The following is a 22,302-nucleotide window of genomic DNA, read 5'->3' on the forward strand; positions in this document are numbered from 1 at the left end:
CTAGATGATCAGATTGGTCCCTTCTGACCTATGAGTCTATGAGATACTACTTAGGGCATGTCTACACTTAAAATGCTGGATCGGCGCAGCTGCATCACTGTAGCAGTTTAATGCAGACATTCTATGCCAATGGGAGAGAGAGCTCTGCTGTTGGCATAGTTTATCCATCTCCCTGAAAGGCGGTAGCTATGTTGGTGGAAGAAACTCTTCTGCCAACAGAGCACAGTCTACACGGGGTATAACTACATTGCCTGTGGGTTTTTCACACCCCTGAGCGATGTTGTTATATAGATCTGTAGTATAGATTGGACCATAGAAATGAATACAAACTTTAAAGCAAGAATATCTGGTCAGCAGCAGCAGTTCAAAGGACCTGCTCCTGCAAGGTGTCCAGGACCTTGCAGGATCAAGCCCCAAAAGAGCAACACACACCATCTTTTTTATAATTGTTTGAAGTAATGGCTCAATCTTGCATTTAAGGAAACAAAGCTTACTGTAAAAATGTAATTTGCTTTATACATTTTTAAAAGGGACACCACAATGAAAACAATTTAACGCTCAGTCTCTTTCTGTGTTACCAAAAGCATGTAGATCAGGGGTAGGCAACCTATGGCACAGGTGCCAAAGGCGGCACGCAAGCTGAATTTCAGTAGCACTCGCACTGCCTGGGTCCTGGCAACTGGTCTGGGGGGCTCTGAATTTTAATTTAATTTTAAATGAAGCTTCTTAAACATTTTAAAAACATTTACTTTACATACAACAATAGTTGAGTTATATATTAAAGACTTACAGAAAGAGACCTTCTAAAAACGTTAATGTATTACTGGCACGCGAAACCTTAAATTAGCGTGAATAAATTAAAATTCGTCACAGCACTTCTGAAAGGTTGCCAACCCCTGATGTAGATGATTCAAACAGAATTGCCATTTACCAGTCTTGCAGTTAGCTTGCTTTTCACTCATCTTCAACATTGAAACCTAACATGTCATCTTTGCTTCCTGGTTGTCAGGAATTTACTCACTACTGTTGTGGCGTTGGACTCTCAGGACTGCAAGGGATTGGCAGGAGGCTGTTTAATAACAAACTGACATTTATGATTTCATGCATACGCTAATTAAGCTCATAGTATCCCTAAAGTACATTTAGTATTTATAAAGTAGATAAACTCCAGGTATGCAATTCCTTGTGCAATTCTTGATGTATTTTTCTTTCCCCTATCCTTTACTGGATGATGTATTAAAGCATGTGTTGTTGTTGTTGTTGTTGTTGTTTTTTTTTTTTTTTTTTTAAGACCAGTGTTCATGCAGGGTTTCTCCCTTCCAATTCTGCAGCATGTTTATTCAAGCCTGAAATTTATATTGAGTGATGTTGGTCAGAAGTATCCTGTTGACAAGGGAAATCTTAGAGGGCTAGGTTTTGCTGGGAGAAAAAGTTTGAGTTTCAGACATGGTGTTTGTGTATATATTCACACCCAAAATGATTCTTAAATATTCATGTTTTACAAAAGAAACTCAACAAACAAGACTACAGGTGCCTATTTAGACAACAGGTTTAAAATGTTTCTGTATGCAAGATCTAATGCTGTGTTTTCAGATTCTATGCTGCATAATGTTGAGTCAACAGTTTGTGAAATAGATATTTGACTGTTTTTCAAACAAGATCTGTGAGTTATGTGAAGCAAAAGGAAGACCAAGGACAGGATAGGTCTGTTACTTAATGAGGATGAAAAGACAATAACAGAAAATGAAGCAATGGCAGAAGTGTTAAATGTGTGTTTATTGTTAACATCCTTTGGTAGGATCTGAGGCTAAAATAGGGAAAGAAATTCTTAAAAAGTACTTACACAAGTTAGATGTCTTTAAGTCAGCAGGGACTGATGAAATACATCTTAGAATACTCAGTGAACTGGTTGAAGAGATTTCTGAGCCATTAGTGGTTATCTGAGAGAGCTCATGGAGGATGGGAGAGATCACAGAGGACTGAAAAAGGGAAAATATAGTACCAGTCTGGGGAATAAGGACAACCAGGGGAATTATAGACCACTCAGCTTAATTTTGGTACCTGGAAAGATAATGGGGCAAATAGTCAATTTATAAGCACCTAGACGTGGGTGGCGGATGAACCCCTGCTTTGGGGAGGCTAGCCCGCCAAGCTCTCCATAAAAAGAAAAGCCCTGAAGGGCCTCCCAGACTGGAGGAGCCCCAGCCTGCCTGCCCCCCACAGCCACATCAGGCTGAGCTGCTGCTGCCGCCCCCTCCAACACAGTGTCCGGCTCCAACACCGCCAGGAAGCGGCGTGGACCGAGGGATGTGCTGGCTGCGGCTTCCCGCTGCCCCCATTGGCCTGGGACGGCGAACTGTGGCCGGTGGAAGCCGCGATCGGCCAAACCTGCCGACGTGGCAGGTAAACAAAGTGGCCCGGCCTGCCAGGGTGCTTACCCTGGCGAGCCATGTGTCAAAGGTTGCTGACCCCTGACCTAGATGATGGTAAAGTGGTAAGTCGTCATGGATTTGTCAAGACCAAATCATGTCAAACCAACCTCATCTCTTTAACAGTGCAACACATGGATGGGGTCATGCAGCAGATATAATATAGTTCAACTTTAGAAAAGCTTTTGATACTATCTCGCATGACCTTCTTTTAAGAAAACTAGAAAAATATAGTCTAGTTGGAATATAATAGTTGGAAATCCATACTAGGAGAGTAGTGATCCATGGTTCACAGTCAAGCTGGAGGGACATATCTAATGGAGTTCCTTAGGGGTCTCTCCTGGTTCCAGTTCTATTCAATATCTTCATAAATGTTTTGAATAGTGGCATAGAGAGTACAATTACAAAGGTTGCAGATGATACCAAGCTGGGAGGGGTTGCAGGCACTTTGAAGGACTGGATTAGAACTCAAAATGATCTTGACAAACTGGAGAAACGATCTAAAATAGGATGAAATTTAGTAGGACAAATGGCAAAGCACTACACTTAGGAAGGAATAATCAGCTGTGCAAATACTAAATAGGAAATGACTGCCTAGAAAGGAGTCCTACAGAAAAATATTTGGGGATTATAATAGTCACAAACTAAAGGAGAGTCAACAATGTAGTATAGTTGCAAAAAAACAAACAAAAAAACACGAACATCATTCTGGGATGTATCAGAAGGAGTGTTGTAAGCAAAACACGAGAAGTAATTCTTCCATTCTGCTCAGCACTGGTGAGGCCTCAGTTGGAGTACTGTGTCCAGTTCTGGGCACCAAACTTCAAGAAAGATGTGGACAAACTGGAGAAAGTTCCATAAGAGCAACAAAAGCGAGTAAAGGTCTAGAAAACATGAACTACAATGAAGATTGAAAACATTTGTTTAGTCTGGAGAAGAGAAGACTGAAGGGAACAGGGTACCAGTCTTCTAGTACATTGTTATAAAGAGGAGGGTGACAGATTGTTCTCCTTAAATAGCCCAAGAAGCAACGAGCTTGAATTGCAGCAAGGGAGGTTTAGGTTGGACATTAGAAAAAACTTTCAAACTGTCAGGGTGGTTAATCACTGGACCAAATTACCTAGGGAGATGTTGGAATCTCCATCATTGAAGGTTTTTAAGAACAGGTTAGACAAACACCTGTCAGGGATGGCCTTGATAATACTTAATCCTGCCTTAGTGCAGGGGACTTGACTAAATAAATAAATATAAATATAAATGGAGATATACCCATCTCCTAGAACTGGAAGGGACCTTGAAAGGTCATTGAGTCCAGCCCCCTACCTTCACTAGCAGGACCAAGTACTGATTTTTGCCCCAGATCCCTAAGCGGCCCCCCTCAAGGATTGAACTCACAACCCTGGGTTTAGCAGGCTAATGCTCAAACCACTGAGATCCCTTCCAGTCCTACATTTCTATGGGTATGTCTACATCTACAATTTTGCAGCGCTGGTTGTTACAGCTGTATTAGTACAGCTGTATAGGGCCAGCGCTGCAGAGTGGCCACACTTACAGCAACCAGCGCTGCAAGTGGTGTTAGATGTGGCCACACTGCAGCGCTGTTGGGCGGCTTGCAGGGGGGTTCGGGGAACGCGAGAGCAAACCGTGGGGAAGGAGACCTGCTTGCAGGGGGGTTCGGGGAACGCGAGAGCAAACCGCGGGAAAGCAGGTCTCCTTCCCCGCGGTTTGCTCTCGCGTTCCCCGAACCCCCCCGCAAGCAGGTCTCCTTCCCCGCGGTTTGCAGGGGGGTTCGGGGAACGCGAGAGCACACCGCGGGGAAGGAGACCTGCTTGCGGGGGGGTTCGGGGAACGCGAGAGCACACCGCGGGGAAGGAGACCTGCTTGCGGGGGGGTTCGGGGAACGCGAGAGCACACCGCGGGGAAAGAGACCTGCTTCCCCGCGGTGTGCTCTCACGTTCCCCGAACCCCCCCCGCAAGCAGGTCTCCTTCCCCGCGGTTTGCAGGGGGGTTCGGGGAACGCGAGAGCAAACCGCGGGGAAGGAGACCTGCTTGCGGGGGGGTTCGGGGAACGTGAGAGCACACCGCGGGGAAGGAGACCTGCTTGCGGGGGGGGGGGGGTTCGGGGAACGCGAGAGCACACCGCGGGGAAGGAGACCTGCTTGCGGGGGGGGGGGGGGGTTCGGGGAACGTGAGAGCAAACTGCGGGGAAGGATACCTGCTTGATTACCAGAGAGGCTTCCTCAGGTATGCTGGGATACCTGCTTATTCCACGGAGGTCAAGAAAAACGCTGGTGAGTGTCTACACCTGATGACCAGCGCTGGATCCTCTACACCCGAGGTTCGACCGGGTGTAGGGCCAGCGCTGCAAACAGGGAGTTGCAGCGCTGGTAATGCCCTGCAGATGTGTACACCTCCTAAGTTGCAGCGCTGTAACCCCCTCACCAGCGCTGCAACTTTGTGGTGTAGACAAGGCCTATGACTCTTCAGAGATAGATAAGCAGGTACCATGTGGTTTACGATGTGAGGGTGAGTCTGCAGAGACTTAAACTATGGTCTTGTCTGCTCTATGCAAGTGTCCTTGAGCCAACCCTCTATTCTGTTGTCCCTCCCACTCCCCTTAGCACCCTTCATCTCAAAGTTGCCTGGATTTTGCTGAATGAAGGTTGTATAGTGTATATGGTTTTGTGAAGCACTTTGATTCTTTGAGATGAAAGGCACTGTGTGTAAAAGGTTAAAGTATTTGATTTAGTGCTCTGTTGGTATCTTGCCTCTTTCCTTAAGTGTTTTGAGATTCCTTGTTTGTAGAGGGTATAAATACAAAACCAAATTCTACTGAGTTTAGCGTGTTTGAATATACAGAGAGAGTTGTTAAATTTTGTCAGTTCAGGCTGCCCTGCTGTTAAGCTGCTCGTGCTGTGCGGTTTTGTATTGCTGTGTACTGTAGCATATTGCCAACATCGCTTTCACACCCTGTCCTCAAATTCAGATTTAAGAAACTAAACTAAAACATACATTTCTAGCCAAAGAAGTTTTTTGAAAGGGAGATATTTCAGACACTGGTAACATGAATGCCATCAAAACAAAATTATGTGGGACAGTTATTCTCTTAGTACTTAGCACTTTGATATTCTATAAGGGTGTAAACCAAGCTCTTGGCACTAACGAACAGTGCTGAGAAAGTTGGAGCAGTTTCAGAAAAGGGTAAATTTGCTCTTCAACTGAGTAGGACATACGTTCACATATGCTGCAGCTGAACTTCCAAAAGATCAGTCTGTAAGGCAGAACCCTACCATTTTGAGGTGTTGACTTGTAAGCAGTGGAGAATTAAAAAGTATCAGAGCTTGGGTAGTGTTCCAGTATTTGAGGTGGTATTGGGGAGTCAATAGGTATTGCCCTTCCTTCTGAACTGGTACTTATATGTGATTTTTGAACGGCAGTGTGCTGCTGGAGGTGCCATCTTTTGGAGATATAAAACTGTCCAGACCATTTGTGGTCATGAAAGCCTTTAGACTTTAGGGGACATCTACACAGCAAATAAACACATCTTGCCGGTCCAGGTCAGCGGATTCTTGCTCGCAAGGCTAGGGCTGTGTAGACATTTGGGATCTGGGGACCTCGCCCTTCATGGGGTCTCAGAGTTCAGGCCCCAGCCAAACTCAAAACATCTAGACAGCAATTTTAAAGCCCCGTGAGTCTCAGTCAGCTGACCTGGGCCAGCTGCAGCTGTGCTGTGGGTCTTTTATGCCAATGTGGCTTGGGCTCTGACTGTCTGAAAAAACGGCCTTTTTCCTCTGATAATTCCACTGCACCTGAAGCTAGTAGAGGAGTTTGAGAAAAATCTCCTTGTTTTATTATTGGCAATCAGGATCCCATTGTGCTAAGGTCTGTATAACTGCATAGGAAAAATTATTCCTGCCTCAAATTGCTAACAGTTTGAGGTCTTGTTTCAGCAAGGAACTTGTGTGTGCCTAACTTTAAGCATGAGTTGATGGGAATACTTACATGCTTAAAGATGGACACAGACTTATGAACCTGAATCTGGGTACAATTTAAAGATTTGTAGCCTGGTATGGTTGGGGCATGTCCTTATATTTTGGATTTTTATTCTTGATTGTGCTACTTTTTCTACAGTGCCTACAGTTAATGGTTAAGAACATCTGAAAATATGAAGAAGAAATAACTTAAGAATAGAGAAGCCAGCTTGCTTAAAATCACTGAAGAACCTGGAGAGGTTTGAAAATAATAACCTGGAATGCTGAGCTTGCAGTAGGGGTGGGTGGGTGTTGTGGAACCTTAGCATGCAATCAGCAGGTGGCCTTCCATTATGAGAGACTTTTATGGGGGAAATCCACTGCAGATATCACCTAGTTATTCAAATTCCCGTTATGCTCAATGGGTAGAAGTCATGCCCTACTGTCATTCCTGCTTCACGGGATAATCTTGCTGTAAGCCCCACTGTCTCCCATTAGTGGAGACTCTTAGTGTAACAGAGCTGCACGTTTCTTAAGTCTCAAATGACTCCAAGGGATCATGAGCTTTATTCTTCAGGGAGAATAAGGGCTTAACTCCTTTACCCCGAGTTCTTTTTATGACAACCAAAATGCACTATATATAGTTTTTAGGGGTTAAGATCTTAATTATGCATATCTCTGAAAGACACAGTAATCTTCTGGTTGCTTGCCATCTAATCACAGTTTTTAGTGATGAGTGTGTCACCTTTGAGACGGCAATTAAAATCCTGTGGCTGGTCCATGCTGGCTGATTTGGGCTGCGGGGCATGGGCTATAAGGGGCTGTTTAATTGCAGTGTAGACATTTGTCCTCAGGCTGGAACCCAGGCTCTATGATGCTGCGAGGTAAAAGGGTTCTGGGGCTTGGGCTGCACCCTGAGCCCAAACATCTGCACTGCGATTAGTCCAAGCCCATTTTAGTGTAGACATACTCTAAGAGGCAGCTGAGCCTATTGAACAGGGCACTGGACTGGGACTCGGGAGACCTGTCCTTGACCTGCTCTGTGACCTTGGGCAAATTTTTATTCCCGTGCCTCAGTTTCCCCCAACCCTTCCCTGTCTTGCACCTCTAGCTGTAAGATCTTTTGGGCCACGGCTGTCTCCTATGTGTATGTACAGTGCCCAGCACTGTGGATGTGGATCTCAGTCATGGAACCTTAATTACTACAGTAACACAAATAAATAGCGTGATAGTGACAGCATACACCCCTGATGCTCAAAGGAAAAGAAATGGAAGGAGTCCATCTTTCTAATGTTCACTTGAGCAATGCAGAAGACCCTTTTGCCACGTTTTCACAGTATTTACACAATGATGCCTCGCTACTGTAATGTGCAAAGTCAACAGGGTCTCTCTCCATCACACAGGATAAGCAGACTTCTCAAGAACAGATCACATGCCCATATCCTATGAGGTGCTGAGCACAGTTGACTACCATTGCGGTGTGATTGGAGTTACTATGTGTCCTCAACTATCAGGATTATGGCTCTTTTTGTTCATCTGTCTAGTGCCAGATTTAAGCAGTATTGATTGGTGGCATGTCTTTGAATAGATTTAATTTCTTCATCTTCAAGGCTTGTTAAGTCTAAACTCCTAAGTGAAGTTTGCACACACTCTGTTTTGGCTTTTTGCAGCTGAAACAGGAGATTCTCTCAGTTGTATCGACAGGACAAACAGAAATTACATCCTTTTAAACCAGGAAGGATAATCTTGTGGCTAAAGCACAGGACTGGGATTCAGGACTCCTAAATTCTGTTCTTTGCTGTGCTACAGATTTGTGTATGTCCTTGTTAAGTCCCTTAAAGTCTCTGTGCCACACTTTAAAAATATTGAATATGAGACTGGCACCTCTATGCTAGTAGGTTTATGGTGACAAATTCCTTACAGGCATCGAAGTGCTTTGAGACCCTTGAATGACAGGTGTGCTAAAATTTTGGCATATTTATCCTTGCTGTCTTAGAAGGAAGAGACCTGATTAGGTAATTTAAAAGTTAAATGGGCAATGTCTGACCTTTCCTTTCCATTGATTTTCTCTCCTGTTTGTCACTGCTGATAACATTCCTTCCTACAGTCCTGACAACCATGTCAGGAGCCAGTTTGGTAATTAAATAAGAAGCCATTTCCTCTCTCCACGCTTTGCCCATCTGTTTAAAAAGTTTGTATTGGTTTGGTGTCACCTATTGCTACTTCGTGTGCTATTTACAAACAGTCAGTGTCCCTCTTTTTCCCCACTGCTAAGCAGACCTCATGAGCTTTGGCCATGTGTGTTTTGTCTGTATCCAAGCAGAAGTAACAGCTGTAGTGGAGACAGCTAAACTCAAGCCTGGGGATTTCTGCTGAAATCCCCAGCTGAGAAGCACAGCCATGCAGTATTGTGGGATTTAAAGTAAGCCCAGTGGTCCTCTGTTCCATCCTTGTACAAAAAAATTCCCTGTCCTAGTCACTCCTCAGAAAGGAGAAGCAAATCTATTCATTAACTAACATTTTAGTAGCATGTTTATTTTTAGACCCTTGAGTGATATATACAGTGTACACACACATCTTTGTACTCAGCTTTGAAATGCTGCCATCTCTGGGGTGAAGCATGTCAGCTGTTTAATATAACAATGCTATATGATGATGCTTAGAATAGAAAGTAAAGAATATAGAGTCCACATCTTATTATTTGTTTATAGTAGCGCTGATGACATGTTGGGTGCTTTCCAGACATGCAAGAAGGAACAGCCCCCTGCACTGAGGAGCTCCCAGGATGGACATCCAAGTAGGTGGAGGATAGGGGAAAGGCAACAACACACAGGGAACAACAAACAGATTAAAGAAAAGAAAAGTCAGTAAGTTTCAGGCAACCCAGCAGAGATAAGTCTTTAAAATAGATTTAAATAGTGTCGAGAGTGATGGCTTAGTGCAGAGGTGGCCAACCTGAGCCTGAGAAAGAGCCAGAATTATTCTTATGGGTTGACATTATATTATACCTGTCCATCTGTCTTCACGAGTAGCCCCCACAACTTCTAATGTTGGATGCATCGGAAATGTAATCATCAGGCAATTTAAGTGGTGGTGGGTGGGAGAGAGAGATTAAAATTGCTGAGAAATTAGGAGTCTTCAAATAATCGCTAGTGAGTGTCCTTTTCTTTGCTTGTGACAGATGGTTTATGTGCTGTTGATGGATCCAGAGAGAGCTAGCCTGTCTCATCCGTCACTTCTTGGAGCCAGTTTGGAAGTACTTTGGGATGCTTGTCTTTTGTTCTGCCAATGCCTCTTTGGCGGTAATGCAGACAGAAGCAAATCCAGCTGGAGTCTGGGCTCTACAGGGATTTAGGAAACAGGTTGACAAACAAACAGCTGTAGACAAACTCATTGGGTGGCATCAAATGTAATTATTTAAGAAGAAATGGAAAGGAAAATGAGTTTTTGTTTGTATTATTACTTTATTTACTTCTATTAACAAGGGATTTCAGTGTGCTTTACAAATTTAGAGTAATTCAGGACCCTGAACAATAGGTGTACTATCTCCATTTTACAGGTGGGTAAACTGATGCAGAAATGTTAAGTGACTTGTACACAGAGAATCAGTGGTAGAGCCAGGAGCAGAACTCCCAGTCCTTATGTTCAGTATTCTCCTGTGAGCACAGGTGAGCACTGCCTCCCCATTTCGATGTACTGAGTGTTAGTAAGTCAGATGTTTCAGTGTTCAGAGGAGGAAAGCAAGAGAGGTAACAGGACCTAATTGGTTAGTTCTCTTGCTCTCATGTGGACAGTGTAGAGCAGTGATTTTCAACCTGCGGACTGCTTGTGGCCCAGTCAGCACACAGCTGCGGCCCATGTGACATCCTCAGGGCCATACAGGTAGTATATATGTTGTGTGGATGCGGCCCACGTAACACACGGAGAGCTGCATACGCAGCCCACAATAGTAAATAGGCTGAGAACCACTGGCGTAGAGGCCATTGACTGTTAAGTGCCTGCATGATGTCCTGAGTCAAGTCTGATGAGTTACAATGCATTTATATCAGTGCTTGAATGGAACCAGAACACACCATTGAGAGCCAGAATAGTTTTCAATACCTCTGATGGGAGTGTGAGCAATGAAACGGAGTGAGGGCACAGAAGGCCCAGGACCCTCCCCGTAGGCCAGTTGTGGGCATAGACCCAGCTACCTCCACTTCCTCCCCTCCAATCATATTTGAGACAGCAGTGCAGGGCTGCCAGCACTTGAGGTATCGGGCTGGGGCACCTGCATCCCACCCAGTGGGGGAGCCCTGCTGACATTCCAGTGCTGTGAGCTGGGAGGAAAGGCCCCAGCATTCCTTGAGCCTCCTGGCCCAAACAGGGCAGCAGTGGGAAAGGAGGCTGCAACATGGATGCAGGTGTTTTCCACAGGCAGCTGGGGTCCCTCGGTGCTGTACAGTATCCCTGCCTCCCTTGTGCTCTCTAGGCTGAGCATTGTCCTGGCACTGAGGGCCCATCCCAGCACTTTTCAGCTTAGCACATCCTCAGCCTATTATCTTCCCTGCAGACTTGGCTGGGTGGGGAGGTAGCTGCTGAGTGTCTGCTCAGAGTTGGCCATGGCGGGGCCTGTTTTCACCTCCTGTTTTTTCCCCTGTCACTTTAATGCATTGTATCCGAGCCTGATGCTATAGGAATCTAATGCAGTCCTCCATGAAGGAAGAGATCTGATTCACTATGATTAAACTGACTGTTGTATTTTAGCAACAAGAAGGTGATTAGGGAAAGTGTGGGACCCTTACTGAATGAGGGAGACAACCTAGTGATAGATGATGTGGAAGAAGCTGAATGCTTTTTTGCCTTAGTCTTCACGGACAAGATCAGCTCCCAGACTGCTGCACTGGGCAGCGCAGTATGGGGAGGAGGTGAGCAGCCCTCAGTGGTGAAAGAACAGGTTAAGGTTAGAAAAGCTGGATGTGCACAAGTCCATAGGTCTGGATCTAATGCATCCGAGGGTGCTGAGGGAGTTGCCTGATGTGATTGCAGAGCCTTTTTCTGTTATAATTGAAAACTTCTGGTGATTGGCGGAGGTCCCGGATGATTGGAAAAAGACAAACATAGTGCCCATCTTTAAAAAAGGGAAGGAGGAGAATTCAGGGCACTACAGACCAGTCAGCCTCATCTCAGTCCCCAGAAAAATCAAGGAGCAGGTCCTCAGTGAATCCATTTTGAAGCACTTGGAGGAGAGGAAGATGATCAGGAACAGTCAACCTTGATTCACCAAGGGCAAGTCATGCCTGACCAACCTGATTGCCTTCTATGATGAGATAACTGGCCCTGTGGATATGGGAAAGCGGTGGAAATGATATATCTTGACTTTAGCAAAGCTTTTGATATCATCTTCCACAGTAATTCTTGCCTGCAAGTTAAAAAAGTATAGATTGGATGAATGGATTATAAGGTGGATAGAAAGCTGACTAGATCGTTGGGCTCAATGAATAGTGATGAATGGATCGATGCCTAGTTGGCAGCTGGTATCAAGCGGAGTACCCCAGGGGTCTGTCCTGAGGTCGGTTTTGTTCATCTTCATTAATGATCTGGATGATGGGATGGATTGCACCTTCAGCGAGTTTGCAGATGACACTAAGGTTGAGGGGAGAGGTAGCTGTGCTGAAGGGTACAGATAGGGAGAAGAGTGACCAACACAAATTGGAGGATTGGGCCAGAAGACATCTGATGAGGTTCAACAAGGACAAGTGCAGAGTCCTGCACTTAGCATGGAAGAATCCCATGCACTGCTACAGGCTGGGAACTGACTGGCTAAGCAGCAGTTCTGCAGAAAAGGACCTGGGGATTACAGTGGATGAGAAGCTGTATATGAATCAACAGTGTGCCCTCGTTGCCAAGAAGGCTAATGGTGTATTGGGCTGCGTTAGTAGGAGCATTGCCAGCAGATCGAGGGAAGTGATTATCCCCTCTATTTGGCACTGGTGAGGCCACATCTGGAGTACTGCATCTAGATTTGGGCCCCCCACTACAGAAAGGATGTGGAGAAATTGGTGAGGGTCCTGCAGAGGGCAACAAAAATGATTAGGGGACTGGAGCACATGACTTATAGGAGAGGCATTCTGCGCCAAAAAATTAAGAATTCTGTGCACAATATTTTAAAATTCTGCAAGTTTTATTTGTCAATAAATAAAAGTAGAGGCTCAAGCATGGCAGTGGGGAGCACAGGCCACTGGCTGCACGAAGGTGGGAGATCACCCTGCAGTCTCCCTACCCCTGTCCCTGGGACACAGACTCAGTGGTGAGGTTGCATCTGACCCTGATACAGCACAAGGTCTGAACCTGCCCCAGAAATGTCGTGGGGCCCTGCCTCTCTGCACCAGATGCACTAGGTGTGGGGTAGACAGACTTAACCAGGCAAATTCAAGTGTGAAGAGGCTCAGTGTGGGGGAATCCAGATGTGGGGTGAGAGGATTCTGTGTGGGACAATCTGGGTGCAGGCAGATTGTGTACAGAGACTCGTTTTGAGGGTTCCAGGTATGGGGCAATGGGACTCTGCTGGGGCTTCCAGTTGAAGGTGATTGGAGCGCAGCATAGGAGTCTATGTGCTGGGGGAATGGGGTTGGGGGGGGGGAGTTTCTGGGTGCAGTTGGGGATCAGTGATGTGGATGTCTGGATGTGGGGCCTCAAGATGGTGCAGGGGAGTGGGGCTTGTCAGGATGGGGATTTGAGAGCAGGGAGCTGAGTGGGGTGGTGGTCTGAGGTGTGGAGGTGAGGGTCTGGAGGCAGGGGCTCCAGATGCAGGGGTTGAGGTTCAGTGGGGTGGGGTTCGGGTATGGAGTGCTAGGGGGTGTTCTGGGTGTATGGAATGAAGCTTGACAGAGGTGTTCGAGTATGGAAGGTCCAGTTGCTTGGGGGTTGGGAAGATGGGAGATCAGCTTTCTGTATAAAGAACTCTTCCCTGCAGCTGAGGAGTGATGGGAGCAGGAAGCAGGCGAGGATGCTGAGCTTCCTGCAGCTGGGGGAGGTTTCTGGGGATGAGTCTGACATAGCCCCAGCCACTCCTTGCAGGGAAAGAGGAAGTCTTGTCTTCCCCTGCTTCCAGCCCAGCTGGGACTAGCAGCTGATACTGGCTTAAGGCAGGAGCCATGTCTGGGGTGTCCTCAGCCTTGTGGTTATTTCTCTCTCCACTGGCTGCTCTGGGTGCCTGAAACGATGTACCTGCACTACTAGGGCGTGGCACGTGATTGCTCTTGCAGCTTCCCTTTGCTTCCCCGTCAGAAAGTCATTTTTCTGCAGGGAAGCCAAGAAATCTGCAGGGGACATGAATTCTGTGCATATGCAGTGGTGCAAAATCCCCCAGGAGTACAATGTAGACATACCCTGAGTTTCACCATATTCTGTGTGTAGATATTTTGGAAAAGACCTTAGAAACTCTGACCTACTCTAGGTAGATGTTTAAAGATCTTATTGAACTTCTTGCAGCAGTTTGTTCTGATATCCTTGGCCCAAAATGTCACTAACTCTAGTTATTGCACTGTACCTTTCACCCCAGGGTGGCTACATTTCAGTGGTGCTATATGTTCTATAGCTTTTAATGGGTAAAGGTACCCTGTCAGAAATAACCATTTCTGGCTGTGGTGATAGAAAGTGGAGTGCTCAGAGGTGGCTTATTTTTGTGGGGAGTGGGAATTGCTGCTGTGTTCTTCAAGCTTTTTTAGCAAGTATTCAGTATTTAGATGCCAGCATTTTTGGAAGTAGCTGTTTAAACCAGACTGGTTTCCCTCGTCCAGTCTCCTTTTAAAAAGAAACATGAGGTCCTTTTTATTCAGCCCAGATGGTTTGCTTTTTTTAAAGTGAGCAGTGTGTTGCAGTGAAAATGGGCCACTTTTTCTTTTCTTTTTTTTTTTTTTTTTTTTTAAACTGAACATATCCATGCATCTAGTGTTTAGTTTGGATTCAGAACAAAAGAGGCTGCAGGGTAAGTATGTCAGCTATTGGAAAGCTTACTCTGCCAGACTGAAGGGATTTCTGCCATTGCCAATAGACTGCACAAAAGCTGACATCTGTATGGACTGTATTTTAAACCCTGGTTCATTCCTACAGGGAATTAAACTGAGAGATCTAATTTGGTCCTTTCTGTGGCACCCCGCTCTGAATTATCCAGCAGGCCATGCCTTGGGTGAGGTGGAAGGCAAAAGGCAAGAGCATCACCTTCCCAAGGGTTGAGAACTAACAATTGGATTGAGGCTCTCTTTATGGGCTTTGGGGTTTTTTGAAGTTGATTCAGTAGAGGAGAGTGAAGGGGATTTTTAAAGCCAGTAAGCAAAAAGAGAAATGTAACTTAAACTATTCCACATGTGGAATTGTTTTGACAGCTCTGTGTCCACAATTGGATTCTTTAGAGGTGGAGTAATCTGAATAATGAATATCTAGATACATTCAGTATATGATTTAAATGCTTCAGCTCGTAACCTCTGACTTTTCTAGCAGTTGATGAGGGCCATCTTAGAAAGCAGTTGGTTGGTGGTCTAGTTATTGCACTGGAATTAAGGAGATCTCTGTTCTAATCTTAACCCTGCAACATTTAACCGCTTGTGTGACTTCAGGCAAACAATAATCTCTCGGTATCTCCGTTTCCCTTTTGGTAATACATCTCTGCCAGAAAGGGTGGTTGTGAGGGTAAGTTCAGTGGGTGCCATAGAACAGTCTATAAATATTTTACTGGGTAATAGATGGGATTTGATGACTGTTCTCAGAATGTCTTAGTCTATTTGGGAAAGGACAATAATAGTCGATTTATTAAAGTGGGATTGTAAGAATGTTCAAAGGTTTCTCTCTCAATGAGATTTCCTTTAGTTATGTGGTAGCTTTGACATGAGTCTGAGGAACATGGCCAGTTTATTTTCAGGAAAAATATAAATAAAACTAGAAGCAGATGTTGGGCTTTCGACCCTCTCTCTCCTCAAGGGGCTTCAGAGTCTGTAAGACCACTGTCTTTGTATCATGTACATTGGAAATGCATCTGACAAGCTTTCTTCCTCTGAAATTCTGTGATCTTTAGAGAGGAAAGATGGATGTGTGGTTAAGACGAAAGTCTGGGAGTTGGGAGACCTTGGTTCTGTTCCTAGCTCTTCCACAGACTTCCTGTGACAAGTCATTTGCTCTGATTGTGTCTACACCAGGATTTTAATTTCAAATGAGTGCAGCTCCGTATGTGATTTGAGAACTGTTAGATGACATGGTGGCGAAAAACAGATTAACCATTTCTTTAACTTCCTCCGAGGCAGACATCCATGGATCTGCACCTTTTGGGAATGGCAGATCAGAAAATCCTAATGTCTGGTAGGTTTCTGTGCCTTAATTTCCTCTTCTATGAAATGAGGATAATACCCCCTCACAGTGATTAACAGCTATAAAACATTTTGCTCTTTTCATCCCAGGATCTCTTTAGAAATACCTGTCATTGTTATAATTAAATAGCAACTGGCTACCAAAAAAGTGTTACTTTGATGCAGTGCTGACCTCTCTATAAAATGTATATTTTGAAAATCCTGCTGGCTGCTGTATAATAAATCTAAGGTGAACAAAGATCAACTGTACCTTCACAAGGGGAAAAATAGTTCCAGCTATCCTGTTTCATATTTCTTTACCTAGCTAAAGAAAACCTTGGTTGGTTTGATAGTTATTGGTTCTCTTCGTTTGCAGGCATATGTGTTGTATTATTAGCACAGTGGTGGCTGTTTGTTAATAGAGGGTTGCTGTAATATTGACAGATCGTTTTCACCTTCTGCATTATTGCTAAGCAGATACAGATCAGTGATGAGATAAATGACTTGAACTAGATTAAGGCAACAATAAAAGTTGACTTGGTGGTTGAGCATAAGAATGCCAAACTTGTTGTGTCCATGGGTATGTCTGGCAGCACCTTAACGTGACTGTGTAGTCGCGGCTCTGGTGCTGAGAGAGAGTTCTCCCAGCACTAATAATACCACCTCCGTGAGGGGAATAGCTCCCAGTGCTGTAGCATTGTCTACATTGGCACTCTGCAGCGTTGAAACATGCATCGCTCAAGGGGATGTTTTTTTGCACCCCTGAGCAAAGAAAGTTTCAGCGCTGTAAGTGGCAGTGTAGACAAGGCCCATGACAGTGCTCTAAGGCTCTGCCCTAGTCATGTGTTTATTGCTGGCAATACTTGCCAGCAATGGCTGTAGTTGAATTGCTGGTCCACATAACTGTCCCTGCAGGATAGCCCAGGACAAACCATTTTTAATTAGGCCGGAGGGATAGTTTAAGTGGTTTGAGCATTGGCCTGCTAAAGCCAGGGTTGTGAGTTCAATCCTTGAGTGGGGCATTTAGGGATCTGGGGCAAAAATTTGTCTGGGGATTGGTCCTGCTGTTAGCAGGGGGCGGACTAGATGACCTCCTGAGGTCGCTTCCAACCCTGCTATTCTATGATTCTTGTTTTAAAACCAATTTAAACCAGAGTTGAATTGGCTTATCCAATTCCACTGTCAGCAATGGATGCTTTTCTTGGTTAAGACAAAGCTAGAGTGAGCAGGCACTGAGCTCAGGGACTCTTTCCAGCATGTGCTAAATAGCAGCATTTCTGCACTGGGAGGTGAGGAGAGTTAAATCTGTTTCACTTGAACAGGAAAGCAGTGAAGTAGGGAGTGAAATAGAAGGTTTGGATGAAATTGGTAAAAACAGAAAAGGAATTGTTGGCAGTGTGGTCTGATTGGGTCTGTTTTGGTCTCAGTGGTGGCTGCGTTTTTTACACAGCACTGGAGACAGAGTTAATAGCAGAGACTGTAGTTAAAGCTGCCCAATTTGTCCCATGATAAGTAGGACTCTCCCAAATTCATGGTCCATTTTGGTCAGTTTCACGATCATAGGCTTTTAAAAATAATAAATTTCATGATTTCAGGTATTTAAATCTGAAATTTCACAGTGCTGTAATTGTAGGGATCCTGACCCAAAAAGGAGTTGTGGGGAGGGGGTCACAAGGTTATTGTAGCTGAGTGTGTGCGCGTTACTGCTCCCCTTCTGCATTGCTGCTTACAGCAGCGCTGCCATCAGAGCTGGGTGGCCAGAGTGCTGCTGCTGACAGCAGCTCAGAAGTAAGGTGGCATGGTATGGTATTACCACCCTTACTTTGAAGGCAGCAGCGCATGAGCTGGGCCCTTGGTCAGCAGCTGCCAGTCTCCAGCTGCCCAGCTCTAAAGGCAGCAGCGCAGAAGTAAGGGTGGTATGGTATGATATTGCCATCCTTACTTCTGCGCTGCTGCTGCCCAGGTCTGAAGGCGCACAGAAGTAAGGTTGGCAATACCGCAACACCTCTAAAATAATCTGCAACCCCCGCCCCTCCTCCGCCCGCAACTCCCTTTTGGGTCAGGGCACCCAATTTGAGAAATGCCGGTCTCCCCTGTGAAATCTGCATATGTAGGGTAAAAGCATGCAAAAGGCCAGTTTTCACAGCCCTTGACATGTTTTTCATGGCTGGGAATTTGGTAAGGCCCTAATTATAAAACCTGATTGTCAGTTGCTTATAACTTTGCCAGTCTTTAATGGTTCAGGCTGAACAAGTGTCTGCTGCAGGCTGAATTTTGAGGGGGAAAGTTTCAACAAAAACAGCTCAGCCATTTGCAAGAATAAAATTAGGGAAAAATGCGAGCGATTTTGGGAAGAGTCTGATTTGTCCACCATCCCTACCTCACCTTCTCATCCAGAGTCAGGGCCTGGCTGGGCAAGGAGCTTAAGGAGGGGCAGGGTAGGGAGAAAACAGGGATGAGGAAAAGGGAATCCTCCATATCCCATCCTGTACTGTCACTTCTTGTTCCATTTCAGACCTGAAATGCAGCTTTAGAGAACTTACCTTTCCCCTGGGGTGTCGAAGGGGGAACCCTATCCCTGAATCTTCATTTTGACCTGCAAACTAACCACTTTCCTAATTACATATTTGCATACTTCCCATATCATCTTCCTTCATTGGAGTTTAGTTCTCTCGGTGATGTTTGCATTTGTAAGCTTCAGTGCATAAAAATACAAGAGTTTGACTGATATTACTGGTTAGAGTGCCTCGTGTTAAATGTAGCACTAAACTTCTCCAACATGCTTCTATCCTGATCTGCAGCATTCCTGCCATTCTAGTGCTGAACTCCCTCTCCTTGGCAGACTGCTTTAATGTGCCAACTGCCTTACTAGCGTGTGAACAGAGGTATGCCAAGGGACTAGATTAGAAAGCTCACTTTTTCATTTTGACTAGCAGCACTATATTTAAAACTGAATTGAAAGGTTAATATTCATTAATTAAAATGCCACCTAGCTTTGAGGTGGTAGGAATATGTTCTACCGACACAGTACTGATCAGACAAAGGTATGGGGATTTGGAGTCCAGTGTGTAGTCTCTCATGAACTTGTTAGACTGGAAATATTAGGAAGGAAGAGAGAGATTAAAGCTAACTCTGCTCTAGTGGGTGGGAGTAAGGAGAAAGGAGAAGATATAGTGAACCCCTTTCGAAGCATTGTGAAGGAGTAGCCAGTTCATTGTGTTTAATCTGTCATTGATGGACAGTATTATCATTGGCTTGCCATGTGTTCTTTGTCTACCACAGGGATATGCCTTGTGAAGTTAAAGCAGGTCCTGTATATTGGGTGTTTGGTTTTTTACCCCCCTTCTGTTGCAGAGAGCCAGCTGTTGCCTGGGAATAACTTCACAAATGAATGCAACATTCCTGGAAACTTCATGTGTAGTAACGGACGCTGTATCCCAGGGGCCTGGCAGTGTGATGGGCTGCCCGACTGCTTCGATGAAAGTGACGAGAAGGAATGCCGTGAGTGACGCCTCTGATTATCTTACATGTTTTGTACCTTGAGGTTCAGTTAGATAGCATTATTTGCATGTGTTGTGGTCTATATTCTTCCAGTGATGAAGCATCTGCCTGACTTGTTGTTTGCCTTTTGTTAGTGATAAATAATGTACCTTTACAGTACCTTTTCATCCTGCCACTAGCCTGATCAGAGCCTTCTCCTCTGCATCTCTTGCTATTTGGAATAGTTCCTTTATCTCACCACCTCATCAACTCCCCACCCTATTTTAGATATTTGCTGAACACATCTCTCATCTGTGATTCTTAATTTTTTCTCCCTTTGATAGACTGAACTCTTGAAGCAACTTCAAATGTTACATAATCATCTTGCTGGCTTACGGTCTTTACAGTTTAGAAGTGTGAGCAACAAGGGTGATGTTGTGGTGGGACTCTGCTATGGAGCACCAGACCAGGGGGATGAGGTGGACAAGGCTTTCTTCCAGCAACTAACAGAATTTACTAGATCACAGGCCCTGATTCTCATGGGAGACTTCAGTCACCCTGATATCTGCTGGGAGAGCAATACAGCGGTGCCCAGACAATCCAGGAAGTTTTTTGAAAGTGTAGGGGACAATTTCCTGGTGCAAGTATTGGAGGAACCAGCTAGGGGCAGTGTAATAACCTTAGTCCCAGATTTGGACCTTAGCGTCCAAAATATGGGGGTTAGCATGAAAACCTCCAAGCTTAGTTACCAGCTTGGACCTGGTACCTGCTGCCACCACCCAAAAAATTAGAGTGTTTTGGGGCACTCTGGTCCCCCTGAAAAACCTTTCCTGGGGACCCCAAGACCCAAATCCCTTGAGTCTCACAACAAAGGGAAATAATCCTTTTTCCCTTCCCCCCTCCAGGTGCTCCTGGAGAGATACACAGACACCAGCTCTGTGAATCCAAACAGAGTGAATCTCCCTCTCTGTTCCCAATCCTGGAAACAAAAAGTACTTTCCTATTCCCCCAGAGGGAATGCAACATCAGGCTAGCGATCCAACACACAAATCTCCCCTTGATTTCTTCCTCCCACCAATTCCCTGGTGAGTACAGACTCAATTTCCCTGAAGTAAAGAAAAACTCCAACAGGTCTTAAAAGAAAGCTTTATATAAAAAGAAAGAAAAATAAGTACAAATATTCTCTCTGTATTAAGATGATACAACACAGGGCAATTTCTTAAAAGAATATTGAATAAACAGCCTTATTCAAAAAGAATACAAATCAAAGCACTCCAGCACTTATATTCATGCAAATACCAAAGAAAAGAAACCATAGAACTTACTATCTGATCTCTTTGTCCTTACACTTAGAAACAGAAGACTAGAAAGTAGAACTACTTCTCCAAAGCTCAGAGCAAGCAGGCAGACGGAAAACAAAGACAAAGACACTCAAATCCCTCCACCCAAAGTTGAAAAAATCCGGTTTCCTGATTGGTCCTCTGGTCAGGTGCTTCAGGTGAAAGAGACATTAACCCTTAGCTATCTGTTTATGACAGGCAGAACTCTTCTTGACCTGCTGCTCACAAACAGGGAAGAATTAGTAGAGGAAGCAAAAGTGGATGGGAGCCTGAGAAGCAGTGACCATGAGATGGTTGAGTTCAGGATCCTGACACAAGGAAGAAAGGAGAGCAGCAGAATACTGACCCTGGACTTCAGAAAAGTAGATTTTGACTCCCTCATGGAACTGATGGGCAGGATCCCCTGGGAGAATAACTTAAGGGCGAAAGGAGTCCAGGAGAGCTGGCTGTATTTTAAAGAATCTGTATTGAGGTTGCAGGAAAAAACCATCCCGATGTGTAGAAAGAATAGTAAATATGGCAGGTGACCAGCTTGGCTTAACAGTGAAATCCTTGCTGATCTTAAACACAAAAAAGAAGCTTACAAGAAGTGGAAGTTTGGACAAATGACCAGGGAGGAGTATAAAAATGTTGCTCAGGCATGCAGGAATGAAATCAGGAAGGCCAAATCACACTTGGAGTTGCAGTTATGAAGAGATGTTAAGAGTAACAAGAAGAGTTTTTTCAGGTATGTTAGCCACAAGAAGAAAGTCAAGTGTGGGCCCCTTACTGAGTGAGGGAGGCAACCTAGTGACAGGGGATGTGGAAAAAGCTAATGTACTCAATGCCTTTTTTGCATCTATCTTCACGAACAAGGTCAGCTCCCAGATTGCTGCACTGGGCTGCACAGTATGGGGAGGAGGTGACTAGCCCTCTGGGAAGAAAACAAAGTGGTTCAGGACTATTTAGAAAAGCTGGACAAGCACAGGTCCATGGGGCCGGATGCGCTGCATCTGAGAGTGCTAAAGGAGTTGGCAGATGTGATTGCAGAGCCATTGGCTATTATCTCTGAAAATTAATGGTGATCGGGGGGGGGGGGGGGCTGGATGACTGGAAAAAGGGTAATATAGTGCCCATCTTTAAAAAAGGAGAGGAGGAGGATCTGGGGAACTACAGGCCAGTCAGCCTCACCTCAGTCCCTGGAAAAATCATGGAGCAGGTCCTCAAGGAATCAATTCTGAAGCAGTTAGAGGAGAAGAAAGTGATCAGGAACAGTCAGCATGGATTCACCAAGGACAAGTCATGCCTGACTAACCTAATTGCCTTCTATGACGAGATAACTGGCTCTGTGGATGAGAGGAAACAGTGGATGTGTGATATATCTTGACTTTAGCAAAGCTTTTGATATGGTCTCCCACAGTATTCTTGCCGGGAAGTTAAAGTAGTATGGGTTGGATGAATGGACTGTAAGGTGGATAGAAAGCTGGCTAGGTCATCGGGATCAATGGTTCCATGTCTAGTTGGCAGCTGGTATCAAGCGGAGTGCCCCAAGGGTCGGTCCTGGGGCCGATTTTGTTCAATATCTTCATGAATGATCTAGAGGATGGCGTGGACTGCACCATCAGCAAGTTTGCAGATGACACTAAACTGGGAGGAGTGGTAGACATGCTGGAGGGTAGGGAGAGGGTACAGAGGGACCTCGACAAATTAGAAGATGGGCCAAAAGACATCTGATTCAACAAGGTTCAACAAGGAGAAGTGCAGAGTCCTGCACTTAGGATGG

The 22,302-nt window shown here is 45.1% G+C and overlaps 1 protein-coding gene across 6 annotated transcripts in view; it reads left to right on the plus strand.

Moving 5' to 3' along the window:
• LDLRAD3 (low density lipoprotein receptor class A domain containing 3) overlaps positions 1 to 22,302 on the plus strand; it is a 269,503-nt gene that overhangs the window by 46,229 nt on the left and 200,972 nt on the right. For 4 of the 6 annotated variants that reach the window (XR_007774679.1, XM_050955443.1, XM_050955439.1 and 1 more), the window contains exons 1-2: positions 15,680 to 15,733; positions 19,075 to 19,221. The exons of 1 other annotated variant lie outside the window; for it this stretch is intronic. Coding sequence is in view for 4 of the 5 variants with exons in the window: in XM_050955443.1 (XP_050811400.1) it covers positions 15,685 to 15,733; positions 19,075 to 19,221 (196 nt within the window). In the remaining variant the exon portion in view is untranslated. Of the gene's footprint in view, positions 1 to 15,679; positions 15,734 to 19,074; positions 19,222 to 22,302 lie in introns of those variants that run through there. One more of the 6 variants, XM_050955441.1, reaches the window with a different exon arrangement.

Source organism: Gopherus flavomarginatus, chromosome 5 (genome assembly GCF_025201925.1).
Source record: "Gopherus flavomarginatus isolate rGopFla2 chromosome 5, rGopFla2.mat.asm, whole genome shotgun sequence".
NCBI lineage: Eukaryota > Metazoa > Chordata > Testudines > Testudinidae > Gopherus > Gopherus flavomarginatus.